The following is a 14,070-nucleotide window of genomic DNA, read 5'->3' as shown; positions in this document are numbered from 1 at the left end:
AGAGAATTGTCAAGATAGAAATCTAATCAACTAAAGTCGAAACAGAGAAGTCTATCCTCTTTCATATCCTTGGATAAGCCAGGCGTTTCTTACATTTTTATAATCTGCAGTACAAGTTGATGATAAAATGGTCAAATAAGTTTTCAAACAGATAAGTCTACTATTGCCTTTTTGTGCTAGCTTAAACTTCATGGTTTAACTTGTATGGATTTTGTGTGTTAACCGAAACTTTCCAAGTACAAAACATAGTACAACAGGGACACAAGGAAACTAGGAGAATATATGGCATAAAGCTCACCTGTGGCTTTATTAGAAGCTGATAACAAAAAATTAAAAAAAAAACTGATATGGAAGCAGGTTGACTCTAGCTACTGGAAAAGCTTGTATCAGATCAGATGAGAGCTGACCTACTAATCTGCACAAGTTTTACAAATATAGAACACCAAAATTGCCTATATACTAAAGAAAACAGAGACGAAATCACTGTACAAAATCACCTTTCTCCTACTATTACTACTTGTTCCTCCTGTTTAGTTATGAAGAAAATTGCATCTAGGACCCTTTATACATCGACCACTCGGATAATATGGGCAGGGCTTATTCCTGTTGAAGCCACCTCTAGATGAACCTCCAGGCCCTCTACTTCCAGAAGAGGGTTGCCTATCCCAGTTCCTACTATTGTAACCAGAATTACTACCATGAGATCCTTTGTCCCTCTGACCCGAGAATCTCCCATCTTCATGGTGATCATTATTTCTTGTCCCCCGACTTCCACTAGGTGCACCCCTACCTTGATTTGAATCTCCTTGAGATGGTCCTTGGATATGTGCTCCAGGATTTCCAGTTCCTATAGCAGCCCACCCATTACCAGATGTAGGTGCTTGAATAGTTGATCCTGAGCTCACTGTTGGAGCGACCCAACCTGGATTGGCATTTCCAGGCGCCACGCCCTGAACACCAGGATTCCCTGATTGTGCAACCCATCCGGGGTTCGGATTCCCAGGAAGTGGCCCAGTGGGAACCCACCCAGGATTTGGGTTCCCTTGAGGCATTGCTTGAACAGTCGCTCCCCAGTTCACATTCATGATTGCTGGTACAGGTCCACCCCAGCCCACATTTGGAGTTCCTGGCATCATACCCCAGCCATTGTTATTTTCAGGCCTTAACGCTGAAGCAGAACTCATATTCTCTTGCAAACCACCCCATGGAACATTAAGCATAGTTGTAGGCTGTATGTTCTGTTGGCTGCCTTGAGCTGGAGCTCTCCAATAATCAGGTTGAGGCAAAACTGAGGCACCTGCATTTGAATAATTTCCAGCAACATTCTGAACAGATGACGACGTAGTACCCCAGTTACCATATCCCTGTGGCTGCCCTGGTGCCAGAACAGAAACATTTGGCTCTCCCTTGGAAGGTGCAGCTGCAACCCAAGTATTGACATCCACATTAGGGTTCTGCATATCAAGAGATTCTGCTTGGAGAGCTGCTGCATCCCATGCACCAAATTGGCTATTCATCACTGCTGTATGTTGTTCGCTACTAGCAGCAAATGACTGAGCATTTTGCAAAGAATATCCAGACTGTGCAGCAGTTACCTGCTCAGAAGTGGGCGCTAGACCAAAATCACTACCAGAATTCACATTATTACTATCCAATCCCCTAACTGAATGCACACCAGAATTTTGAACAGAAGTAGACATATGAATCCCACCATCTGGTGGAGCGGGAGGAGATTGGAGAACTCTGTTACCACTAGGATACAAATTTGCAGCTGTAACAGCAGATCCATCTCCTCCAACCCAACCGGCATTATTTTGCTTTGGAGTGGGAGAAGGGAGATTCATAGAATCACTGTTACTCCAATTCTCCGTAGAAAGAGCAGAAACTTCACCAGAAGAAGTCATTCCACCTCCAGAGGGAACCAAACGACGAGAATTCTGAGATCCAATATTCTGGTCGACTTGAGGTCTCTCTCCATCTTGTTTTTGCAGAACAGTTGTTGAAAGTATATTGTCAACTGCTGATGGCACTTTCTCAAACCTCCCTGCCAATGCATCAGTCAAAAGAATAGATTCCTCTTGTTTATCCGTAGTTTTCCATATTTTCAATTCAGCAGGGAAGTATCCTGTATTGCTCCATTTACGCAACTGAACCATAGAAAATGGTCCCTGTATTTTACCAGAAGGATCCTTGTAATGCCACATTTTTTCAGCTTCGTTGATCTTGATGGAAGTTTCTGCAACCTTACTCTGGAGTATAGCTGGAGAGCCTACCGATGACACACCAGAAAATGATTCCGTTCTTGACAAAAATTGGCTATTCCGTCCAGTTGGGTCGGAATTAGCAGCAGACGACGGCTTCTCCAGATTCTTAGATTCTGTCTCCCTATCCCTTCCTTCATTCCATGTATCTTCATTCAGTCCCCCTCCAGAATGCGCACCATCTTCACTTCTGCTCAAAACGTTTTTACCAGAGGAACTCCTGTTTAATTCCAAGTTCTTTGAAGAAACTTTTCCTACAGCCCCCCAGGATTCTTTTGGAGAAAAGTTGCTTCTTGGAGAAACTGGCGCACGTCCTCTCCGGCTAAAACTTGAATCTCTAGACCTCATGTAAACATCTGCATGCAGAAGCAGCAACTTCCAAATTATACACAGCAAGGTGTATTAACTATAACAGATGAAGAAGAAAAAGGAACTAACAGAACCTCGTCTATCATTACTTTCACTATCCTCATCCTCGGACTCGTAGCTTGGGTCCATTTTTGGATCCGCATGTATTTCTGGAACTTCCTCAAGTCTACGCTGACGCTCATCGGGAGTCTTCAAGAGCTGTAGTTTCTCTACACATTCTCTAAGTGTAATCATTAGTTAAGGAGTATATAAGAGTGACTGATTCAGCCCAAGCGACAAGAAGCAAAGACTAATAGAAGGGGGATGGGAGAATTGCTTCTAAAGGTGCCATCTTCTGTTGTATTGGTGGATCTCTCTATATTTGATCTGGACAAAACAATATTCAAGGTCCAAAATTCAAACAACGCCAAAGTGAGGATAAGTTTATTAAACAACATAAAGTTTATTAACACTATGTTTGGATCATTGTTACCCATCGTTTTATAATGTATTGTATTGTACTGTATTGTATTGTATTGTTTTATGGATACAACGTTTGAATAGATTGTATCGTTTGCGGTTGTTAAATAATATTTTTGTTATTTGGTTTGACTATATCGTTCAGTAGTGTAACTGATAAGTTCACTACAAAACCCGCAATTGTTTTAAATAAAATCTATCAAGAATTACACACAAAAATAATTTAAGAAAACCTCTTTCTACTAATTTATCATTAATTACGTAGCTTGGAAACAAGAGCAAAAACCTGGGGAAAAAAAGGTTAATTAATATTAGCAACACCAAAAAAATATCAAAACGATGAAAAGAGACAAAGAATCGAATGGAGACTTGGATAATAAAAAGAACGGGGCAAACCAACTCTAGAAAAGATGGAAGAAGACAAAGTAGGTGAATAGGTCAGAGATTTGGAGTTAAAATAAAATAAAAATTAAATGATGAATTAGAATTATGGAGTAATAAGTAAGGGCATAATTAGAAAAGAAAATAGGAAACGATCCCACCACACCAAATCGGTTGTTTCATAAAATGGGGCTTTTGGTTGTTCCGAAATAATGGATTTAACAATACGATACAATCAATTTTAAATAAACAATCAAAACAAACATTGTTTTGGGATAACAATATAATACGATACAATAGGTAACAACCAACCAAACAAGCTGTAAACAACATAAAATAACAATTAAAAGGAAGTTTTTTTTTTTAAAAAGGAAACACATGAATTACTGCAAGAGCACAGAACATTCATAACCTAGAGATTGAATCCTAATGCAAACCAAGCATATGCTAAAAAAAGCAATAATTTTGATAAGCAAACTTTATTCATCCTCTGATATAAAGGAAAATTTATTATCAGGCCCAGCACTGCACACAATTTTTGGCCCTAACAGTCCTGCTACAGAGAAAAAAATGAAAACCAATGAATACTTTTATCTTTCAAGCAAAATATTGCATTGCAGTTTGATAATGGCAGGAGGGAAAGGGAAGCGAATAGAAATGACAAATTTTTGGCGAACAAAGGATATTCCTTCTTGCGTCCTTTCTCACTTGCTCGATCACGAAGATGACTGAGACGGAGTATCTCTGACTCCAGCCACTGAACATCAGCAAAAAGAACCAGGCAAGATATATTAGAACAACTTAGGAACCCAATAGAGGATGGCTAGAAGCAGAAAGAATCCATCAGAAGTGCAAAACAAAGAACAAAATCAGTACAGAGCATAACCTGACACAATTCTTTTCACACCAAGAGGAATAGAACATTTTATGCTAAAGACCCTCAAAAAATAGTCAACTTTTAAAAAGTTCATAAAAAGATATTTTGACGCCTAACCATTAACGCTTATATAGGTTGAGACTGGGTAACTGAACTCCATAAGGTTTATGGTAGCCAACAAATGAGTGCATCTCTGAATTCTTATAGAGGTCAATAACCATGGCCGGTATATGTGTTGACGAGACTTCTCCAATCCTCAAAATGCTAAAGGGTAAGTACAAAGATCTAAAACCTACAAATTTCCCTCTTCCACTTACAATATCGCTTTCAATATGCCTTTTCTATTTTCTCTCCTAAATGTCCTAGCACAATAGTAGCATCTGCAATGCTTAATCTGCAAAGTGCTGACTGCCAAAACTACTTTTCTTTAATAAGGTAAAGATGTTATTGATAGATAGGGGCATAAATTCCAGTATACAAGAGGTATACAAAAAATAAAGAATACTACACCAATAGCTATTTGTGTAGATAAAAATGCATCTAAAGGACCAGGCACTGCAGGTCAAATAAACAGTCATCGTCATGTCTGAATAGCTAGTCCAAAAAGGGGCACATAGCTTATACATAGAATTTCCACAAGCTAAATCATGAAGATTGCACATGCACCCAGAGACAGAGGAGACAGCCACATAGAAAGAGACAGAGATCCACTTCATTCCAAGTTTTAAGAATGTAATAGAAGAAATAATCTGCCAAAAAGGAATTTCACTCCAACTGCTGAATTACTTTCTTTCAACCTTACTAATCACTGGCAGATCTCTAAATGACAATCCTATGCACATTGATAGAACTATTCAAAAGAAACTTTTCGGTTTAACTTACATCATTAACTCTTGCTGCATGTATTTCCATGGCCTTGTCAAGAATGTCACGCTGTGAATAAACCAATTTAATCAGCATAACAAGAATAAGTGCAAACCAGAAGTATTTATCGATATCAAGCTGCAGCATACCACTTTTGGTCTATCAATGAGTCCACATCTCATACTCTGGCGCAGACGCTTGCATTCTTCCTAACAAGTCATAAGAGATACATATGAACAGCTTGGACAGAAGACAATACTTTTCTTCCGATAAGTACGATTTCATTAAATGCATCAAGAAGGTGCTAATATGTATGAACAGAAGACAACCAGCTTTAAGATCATTGCTTCTTTTCTAAGGGGTGACAGGTGAATAATACTAAGAATACCATGCACGAGTACAACATGGATGAAGCAATACCGTCAGTTACGCAAAAAAAAAAAAAAATTCTTTTCGGGAGCCTTGTTTTTTTTGGGGGGGGGGGGGGGTGCAAACCGAGACTTTTGTTGGATAACTAATCAAACATGGAGTATTTAATCGTGCTTGTACTCCAAAGCAACCCAAACACCAATGTAGGAGGCAAACTCTGGTTGAATATAACCCCTTCCCTCTTGTTTCCACGTTTTCCTTTCTGCCTGCAAAACCCCTACCCTCGTCTTCAGCGTTTTCCTTTATGCAGCGTCCGGTTTCCAGGGTTCTACTGAGGAATGGAGAAGTAATTGCTCCCAACAAAAGGTCTTTTAAGTGTTTAGATTATATAGGAAAACTAGAAAAAGGCAGGGAAAACAGTGGTTGATTCCAAGTACAGCATTGTCCATACAAAAGCACGAGGAGAAAGGAGATATGGTCGAGGTAAACTTAATCAAGGGTGAACCTCAAACCCTCTAGTACTCCAATAACCCCCTCTCTCTTCAGTCGTCAGTCAACAACGCAAACAGCAGTCGAACATCAATGGTGACCTTCCAAGCATTGCTTTTAAAAAGCTTCACTATATTGTGATAAGAACTTCTGTGACCTTGATTCCATTGCTTTCACTTCTATCTTAGATAAAATTTAGGCTTAATACACAAAAAATTCTTCTAGACTTTGCTCGTTTGCAACTTGAGCACTTAGACTATCCCGGGCTTCTGTTACCCTTGAATTACAATTTTTGATGTCTATTACTACTCTGGACAAAAATTTGGGGGAATGTTCTCCACACATGTAGAATTTCTTACATTGAACAAAGTTCTAATTTTTTTAAACTCACATTTTTGGGAGCACTTCTTTTCCAGCCAAACTATAAAAAGGTTGGCCGATAATCCATTCTTTAGGAGTAGTAACAGTTCTAAATTTTAAGCACATCGCGTTTTACTTCAAATTAACTTAATTCTGTTTAAGCTCGCGCATTTTTCGCAATCCATGTAACAAGCATGACTGGAACTCATTATTTCCCAACATACTATTTTTTCAGTTTAAACTTGCTCATTTTTTGAGAATCTGTTTGGCTGGAACTCTATTTATTTTCTGGCATAACTACAGCTACAAATTTTAAACAAGCTGCATTTATTTTAAATAAAACTATTCTTTCTTTTACAGTTGCGCATTTTTGGAACTCCATTTCTCGTCTAGATTGGTAACAAGTTTGGCTGCAACTCTTATTTTTGGGTTCAATCCAATGTTCTAAACAAAAAGAAGAAACAACTGAAGAGGAAAAAAGAACATATAAAAAGAAAAATACAGTCAAAACAACTAGTAATGGTACATGATCATGTGACAATTAGTTGATGGAACAAATAGCCATGTGGAGGCTTATTTACACTCTGTGCTCATGCACCAACAGAGAACTGAAACCACTCTTCCAGCAACCTAGCACGTTAGGGCGAAAATAGACGCTAGAAATTGTAATTAAGGGGAAAACAAAAACCTCTCACAATTCAGGTGTGGCAAGTTGCAAACTAAGCCAACTTTAGGAATTTTTTTGCAGTAAGCCCAAAATTTACCAAAAAATGTGTTTTTAATTAGTCTATTTGTAATAAAAACCTTGTGATATGGAAACAAGAAAAAACAATTTCGTGACAAATTTCTTTCTTTGTTCTTTTGAATTATTTATCAGGATTTCAATTATTTTGATATATTTTTCTTTCCCACAGCTTTTCTCATCTTCACCAATTTCATAATGCCAAACTAGGTGTTTCAAACTATATTTTCATGATGTAGCACATGAAGCGCATATTCAATCACCTCTGTGAAATCTTGATTTGAGATTGTATCTATTGATAAAATCTCTGTCTTGTTCAGATTTAAGATCTCCAGCACAATATCAGTTGTCCTCTTGCCAAGTTTGTATGGTTCGGCAGCTTTGCTTGTACCTGCAGCCACAACCACATTGTTCAGAAAGAGAAGTTGAGCTTCAAATAATTTGCATGTAATGATAACATAAAAGCAAAAAGAAAAAATAAGGAAAGAAAAAAAGAGGTAAAAGCAAGCAATGTCCTGAAAGCTACATGTAATTACCTACAACTTGCACCAGCCTATAAAGGTCCTGCTTCTGAACGTTACCAGAAATTCGTATTCTCACAAAGGTTCCAATAATTTTATCACGAAATTTGTCATCCTCTTCAAAAAGGTCCTCCACCAACTTCCGTCGTAGGTAAATTAAGCTGATGTTATGCACATCAATAGCCGCATACTCATCAAGATTTGACTGAGGTCCCCTGTTTTCACCTTTCTTACGTTTACGTTTCTTGTCTTTGACTGCCCTTGTAGGAGTTTCAGCATTTGCATCAGCTTCAAATTGATTAAATTCTGTATCAACTACACTACCTTGAACATCATCAGTCTGAGAATCCTCTTTCATAAGAAAATGAGACTCAAGTAGTTTTAACATCTCAAAGTGCCCAACTCGTGGTTTACCAAATAATCTTTCAAGTCTTGAATCACATATAATTTGACTTTTACGACGAGGATCACGCAGTTTGTTTGTTTTGATATATTCGAGCAACAGAGCTTGCACATCAAATTGAGAAAGAACAGAAGTGTCACCACTTTTCATGTGCTTAACAAATTCAAGCAGCTCTTTTGATGCCCACTCAGTGGTGCCAGCTGTGGAGAAGCCTTCGCTAATAGTAACAGCCGTAGTTGTTGCATCCTCTTCATTTCTGACCGGTTTTGAACGCTTTCTTAGCTTTCTTTTTTTAGTTTTACTGGCTTCCAATGTCTCAGTGGAAGCATCTGAACCAGAACCTGCATCATCATTATTGTCAAATTGTGCCTCAGCCAGTTCTTGTTTAGAAGCTGACACATTAGCCCCTTTCCAAGGACTTTTGGCATCAGCTATTTCATCTGAAGATAAAGATAGCTTCGTTTTTAAATCCATTAAGTAGTCCTTGAACAGATACTCAAAGCTACTCTTGTCATCAAAATCTACCGGACCCTGGGCCAGCAAAGAGTAACAAGATCAGAAATGTGCTACAGGTTTAGATAAAAAACCCTACCATTTTAAAGAAGAAGAAATTAGAATCATCAATCAATTACCACTAGAAAAACAGAAACTAGAAACACAGAATTGTCCATGTTGCTAGCAACCATATAAAAGAGAACTTAGATACTAGTCAAACCTCTCTATAAGGGCCTCGTTTGTTCCGATATTTTTTGGTTGTTATAGTGAAGTGTTGTTATAACAACAACAATAATAACATACCCAGTATTACCCCACACCGTGAGGTCTGGGGAGGGTAATGTGTACCTTACCCCTACCTTGTGAGGCTAGAGAGGTTGTTTCCAATAGACCCTCGGCTCAGTGAAGTGTTGTTATAGAGGACATATATTATAACATAACATAAAAATCAATTCCGAGAAAAACTTGGCTTTTATAGTGAATGAGTGTTATATAGATATGTTGTTATAGAGAGGTTATTCTATTTATATATATATTAGATGATATTTAAGATATTTAATTTAATCAAACAACCCAAAATTGGTCTCAATATCTATATCACTATATGCCTACTAAATCACTCATAAACCCAACCCCACTTAAGAGTATTAACTTGCTCTCTCGTTACTATTTTGATATAGCATAAAAGTTTATAACCAAAGTTTCTATGCTCTTAAATGGCTTGGATAATTAGATATGATAGGGCTAACTTTTCCCATGCCCAACTTCCTTACTTTTTAACCAATGTCGCCAATCATTATGTTTCTTTATGCACTTTTTCCAATTACAGCAACTTATATTTAAATTGAACGTTAAACGACGTCAAAAAGATGCACATCCATAGGGTGTGCAACGACCTTGGTTGAGAATAGCTTAAATCCAATCAACAGATCAAGAGGATAGCAAGGTATAGTAGAACTACATACATCATTGTCTTCTTTACCGAGGCCTTCTATTAGCTTGACAGTTCTCATGCAGATCTTGCAAAAACCCTTGCTTCCTCTTACACATAGGATGACATCGTCTTTGATGCACCCCTTGCATAATGAAAATGTACATGTGTAGCACATATAGTAAGCATTCTTCTGACAAATAGTACACTGATGCCAACCTGAAAAAAGTACAAAAAGAGCTGCAATGTAAAAGCAAAAGGCAAGTAGACAAAGAAGCATGTTTCAAAGTTCTAATAAACTATGATAGAAGATAGCAGTTTATTCTTTCACATCCTGAATAGTATAAATAAGAAAGTGCAAGTAGAAGAAGAAACATGTTTGAAAGTTCTAATATACTATGATAGAAGATAGCAGTTTATTCTTCCACATCCTGAATAGTACAAATAAAGTAGTAAAGGTAATATTTTAGTTCTCAAAGATTGAACTTTTTTTCTAATCGAACTTCTCAATCTAATAGTGTGCTAATGAATTTTTTCATACAGTACTATAAAAAGCACAAGCCAATAGAAGTTACCGTCAACTGAAAGAAACGCAGAAGCTATGAACCAGATGGCAGAAGTGAACAATACAACTCTAACAACTTTTCATGTTCCCAAAAGTCATCATCTCTCTACTAGACTCAGTGTAACAATTATTGTTCACTACCCAGCGGAAGAAAAATAGAACCCAATCTATGCTCAAAAATTGACACTGGCCCCACTCTAGTTTAATTAACTTCAGGACAGCTCCATTCCATCTTAAGATATTTACAATCACCTCGTATAAAAATGGAAATATATTTGATTAATGCATCCTAAATGTATCAGTTATCCACACTTCCTCTATATCATATACAGGATTCAGCTGCAACTGCACAATCCTATGTCAAAGAAAAAAATCCACCTTTCTCTTTGTTCATTCCCTTCTATTCTATTGTTAGTTTGACACCAAATACCACCTCTCTTTCTTTGTCATTCCCAATCTTCTGTATTTGTTTTCACATATTTCTAGGTGCGCAGAAGATTCCTAAATGTATAAATGACTGGGATAGCTTGACAGATACTTGTGGTTAAATCACTTTCACAACTCCACAAGGAAAGAAAAAAAATCACTTTCACAACTTGTATATAGTTTTCACACCATCTTGGTATGTTATTAATGAATGAAGTTTGAGTTATAGGCGGAAAAATTGTCCCACAAAGCATTTATTTGTAATTTCCAAATATTGAGTCGTGTTGGCTTAGACGTTCACCTTCTAGAGAAGACTTTGGAAATAAATCGAAGTGTGAAAGACATATCAATGTGTATTTCTATCTTTACAAAACTAATACCAGAGAACTTTGTGGTACATGTTACTCAATAAAGTCAGATGAGTTTAGCAAAGAGGCAAAATAGAGCACTCACCACAATTCCAGCGACCCTTGGCACGGAAAAATTCCTCGTCCCTATCAATACATGAAGGATGATATGCTTTGGTACAACCCCTAGAAAGTAAAGAGCACCAAAGAGGCACCACGTGAGCAAATTCCATGAATTGTGAACAAAGCAAAATCATATTTTTAACATACATATGTTTCTAAAACAAACAAACTTTACCTACGGTCACATAGCACCAAAGCCCCTCCATCAAAGCAAATGAAGCAAACATCCTCTCCAATAGCTTTCTTACTTGAAGTTCTTCCTCCAGACTTGGACTTCCCAGTACTCTTAGTAATTTTTCTCTTCCTCTTTCCTCCAAAAGCTTTCCCTGACTCTGTCATGTCAGTTTCAGTCTCTATTTCAGTAGTAGTTGCATTAGCAGCCTCGTCCTCAGCACCCGTCTCTTCATCCTCCTCTTCGTCTAGAGAAACATGTTCCACTTCTTCATGCTTCATTTCATGCGTTTCCACATCTTTCTCTGACTCTATTCTAGCTTCAACAGCTGTAATATCTACCCCTGATGCCATTTCATCATCTCCCTTGTTTCGAGTCACAACTTTCTCCCCATTAGCAGCACCCGTCCCTTCATCCTCCTCTAGAGGAACAGGTTCCCCTTCTTCATGCTTCATTGTATCCATTTCCACATCTTTCTCCGACTCTATCCTAGCTTCAACAGCTGAAGTATCTACCTGTGTAACCATTTCATTATTTCCTTCTTTTCGAGTCACAACCACTTTCTCCCCAGTAGCAGCCTCGCCCTCAGCACCAGTCCCTTCGTCATGCTTCGTTGTACCCATTTCCACATCTTTCTCCAACTCTATTCCAGCTTCAGCAGCTGAAATATCTATCCCTGATGCCATTTTATCATTTTCCTCATTTTGAGTCACAACCACTTTCTCCTCATTAGCAGTTTTCTCATCATCAGCATCCATTGTTTCATCTTCTTTTTCTAGAGTGACCCCCCCTAAATCATCTAACACAATAGGAGGAATTTCCACTTCCTCGCTCTTTATTGCCTCCATTTCTCCATCTTTCCCTAACCCTAGACTACTACTAGCTTCAACAGTTAAAACATTTGCCTCTGTCACTATTTCACCATTCTCCATATTATCATTTCTAGTCACATTTTTTGTTGCACCATTCTCCATATTATCATTTCTAGTCACAATTTTTGTTTCACCATTCTCCGCGTCCTCCAACTTTTTTCTGTCTTCAACAATTGAAATATTTGCCTCCCCCATTGTTTCATCATTCTCATTCTCATTTTCATTTCTCGTCATAACCACTGTCTCATCAACAGTACCAGCTGGCAAACAACTGCTAGCTTCCTCCTTCGTCACATTCACTGCCTCTGCCACCTCATCTTTCACCAACGCCGTTACATTTTCCTCTCCCACTACTTTGTTCTCCTCATTTTCCGTCCCTGTAACCATTGGTTCTTTCATAGGCGGGCTCGCCTCAGCCACTACTTCTCCTTCTACCATTGCTTCATCATTCTCCCCATTTTCAGCTACTCCAACGTTAGCATCACCACCGCCACTGTGCTGACAACTGTCTCCGGCAACCTCTGATTCTACCACCGGTGGGCCCACCTCCGACTCCGGAACCGGCAAAATCGTATTACTCTCAACTACCGGTGTCGGTGACGTGGCACTCGATTCAATAACAGGTTCGGGTTTTAGCTCGTCGGTCATGATTGGGTTATTCACATTGGAAATTGATTCTTCATCTTCCGCCATGAAAGGGGATTACAACCAAACCCTAACCCTAGGTTTTTTTCTTCTTTCTTTTTTCTTGTCTGTGATTAAATAGAGAAAAAAGTATTATAAACTGCTGCTGATGCGAGTACTACATATATGTTTATGAATGTATAAAATAAAATCGGTTAAATTGTATTGAGAAAAAGTGAATTTGGATTTGTCTTTTTATCGGCGTTATATGAAGAACTGTTTTCTTGACCCGGGGGGGGGGGGAGAGGCTATGGAGTTTGGGCTAAAGGACTAAACAAGAAAATGTATATGGACTAGACTTTGTACAGATGAAGAAGCACAGTTGAAGGCCCAACTTGGACTATTTCTTAAATGTGATCTTTACACAAAGAGTCTGTTGAATTGAGTATTTACTTTTGAAATTTTTACATTCCTATACACTATTTGAAATTTTATTACTCTTCCTACTTAAGTTTTAATTTAATTACATACTATATACAAATTTACCAATTATATACACTTTAGAAATTAAATGAGTATCTCTTTATATTGTGAATCAATTATTTCTCATCTTTATTCTCTCTCCCTCTTATATACAAACTTACCAATTATTTTAATTTAGTTCTGCAAAAAGGGACCCGTGTTTAAACTTTTGGGTTGTTGCCTTGATGGAACTGGGTTTCACCAATTGTTTTGGTGAAGATTAGACTTGACTTTGGCTCAATGTCAGATTGAAACTCGAAGAAGAAAAAGAAAAAGAAGACATGACATACGTTATACTTACGAAATTGTAGTAGACGTGTAGTAAAATTGTAGAAAAATTATATTATGTTGTTTATATATATATTTTTATTTAAATATTATATGAAAGTTTAACAATATTGCATAAAAATTGTATTTAAGTTGTATGATATTGTAGTTGTATATAACTGGGTAGAAATAATGTCTGAAAGTTGTAGATAAGTTGTACATAAGTTGTAGATAAGTTGTATAATATATAATTAGTTGTATAAAATTTATTTTTACTATGTATAAATCAGATAAAAAATATACAAAAGACATATTGTATAAAAATTGTATTTAAGTTGTATTATATTGTAGTTGTATATAACTGGGTAAAAATAATGTATGAAAGTTGTAGATAAGTTGTACATAAGTTGTATAATATATAATTAGTTATATAAATTTTATTTTTACTATGTATAAATCATATATAATTAAATACAAAAGACATATTGTATAAAAATTATATTTAAGTGGTATGATATTGTAATTGTGTATAACTGAGTAGAAAATGGCACCTAGCTCCGGTTAGTTAATATAGGTTTGACCTTGATTCTATCATATACTGTATCTTTGTACAATTTTAAGTACCTTTTCC

General features: G+C 37.2%; 1 protein-coding gene across 2 annotated transcripts; it reads right to left on the bottom strand.

Moving 5' to 3' along the window:
- Positions 1 to 168: 168 nt before the first annotated feature.
- LOC107785684 (zinc finger CCCH domain-containing protein 19) lies at positions 169 to 12,880 on the bottom strand. 2 transcript variants are annotated; one of them, XM_075222170.1, is made up of 10 exons: positions 11,158 to 12,880; positions 10,966 to 11,045; positions 9,556 to 9,740; positions 7,708 to 8,626; positions 7,435 to 7,562; positions 5,361 to 5,420; positions 5,230 to 5,280; positions 4,148 to 4,227; positions 2,705 to 2,850; positions 169 to 2,617 (listed from the first exon to the last, which is right to left on the bottom strand). In XM_075222170.1, exons 1-10 carry the CDS (start codon positions 12,717 to 12,719, stop codon positions 531 to 533), a joined length of 5,298 nt encoding a protein of 1,765 aa, XP_075078271.1. In that variant the 5' UTR covers positions 12,720 to 12,880; the 3' UTR covers positions 169 to 530. The 2 variants fall into 2 exon arrangements, with proteins under 2 accessions (XP_075078271.1, XP_016462533.2); XM_016607047.2 differs by having other exon boundaries at positions 2,705 to 2,856; positions 4,157 to 4,227.
- Positions 12,881 to 14,070: the final 1,190 nt, after the last annotated feature.

Source organism: Nicotiana tabacum, chromosome 9 (genome assembly GCF_000715075.1).
Source record: "Nicotiana tabacum cultivar K326 chromosome 9, ASM71507v2, whole genome shotgun sequence".
In the NCBI taxonomy this organism is placed as follows: Eukaryota; Viridiplantae; Streptophyta; class Magnoliopsida; order Solanales; family Solanaceae; genus Nicotiana; species Nicotiana tabacum.
Note: the sequence above shows the minus strand (reverse complement) of the source record. Positions and strands in the feature narration are given on the sequence as shown.

What these genes read in the sequence shown, in the direction of transcription:
- LOC107785684 (XM_075222170.1), bottom strand. Translation starts at nt 12,719, where the DNA reads ATGGCGGAAGATGAAGAATCAATTTCCAATGTGAATAACCCAATCATG. An exon ending in TTGGTGCTATGTGACCGTAG is followed by an intron (nt 11,046 to 11,157) that starts GTAAAGTTTGTT and finishes TTTACTTTCTAG; the next exon opens with GGGTTGTACCAAAGCATATC. An exon ending in ATGCAGCAAGAGTTAATGAT is followed by an intron (nt 4,228 to 5,229) that starts GTAAGTTAAACC and finishes GCTGATGTTCAG; the next exon opens with TGGCTGGAGTCAGAGATACT.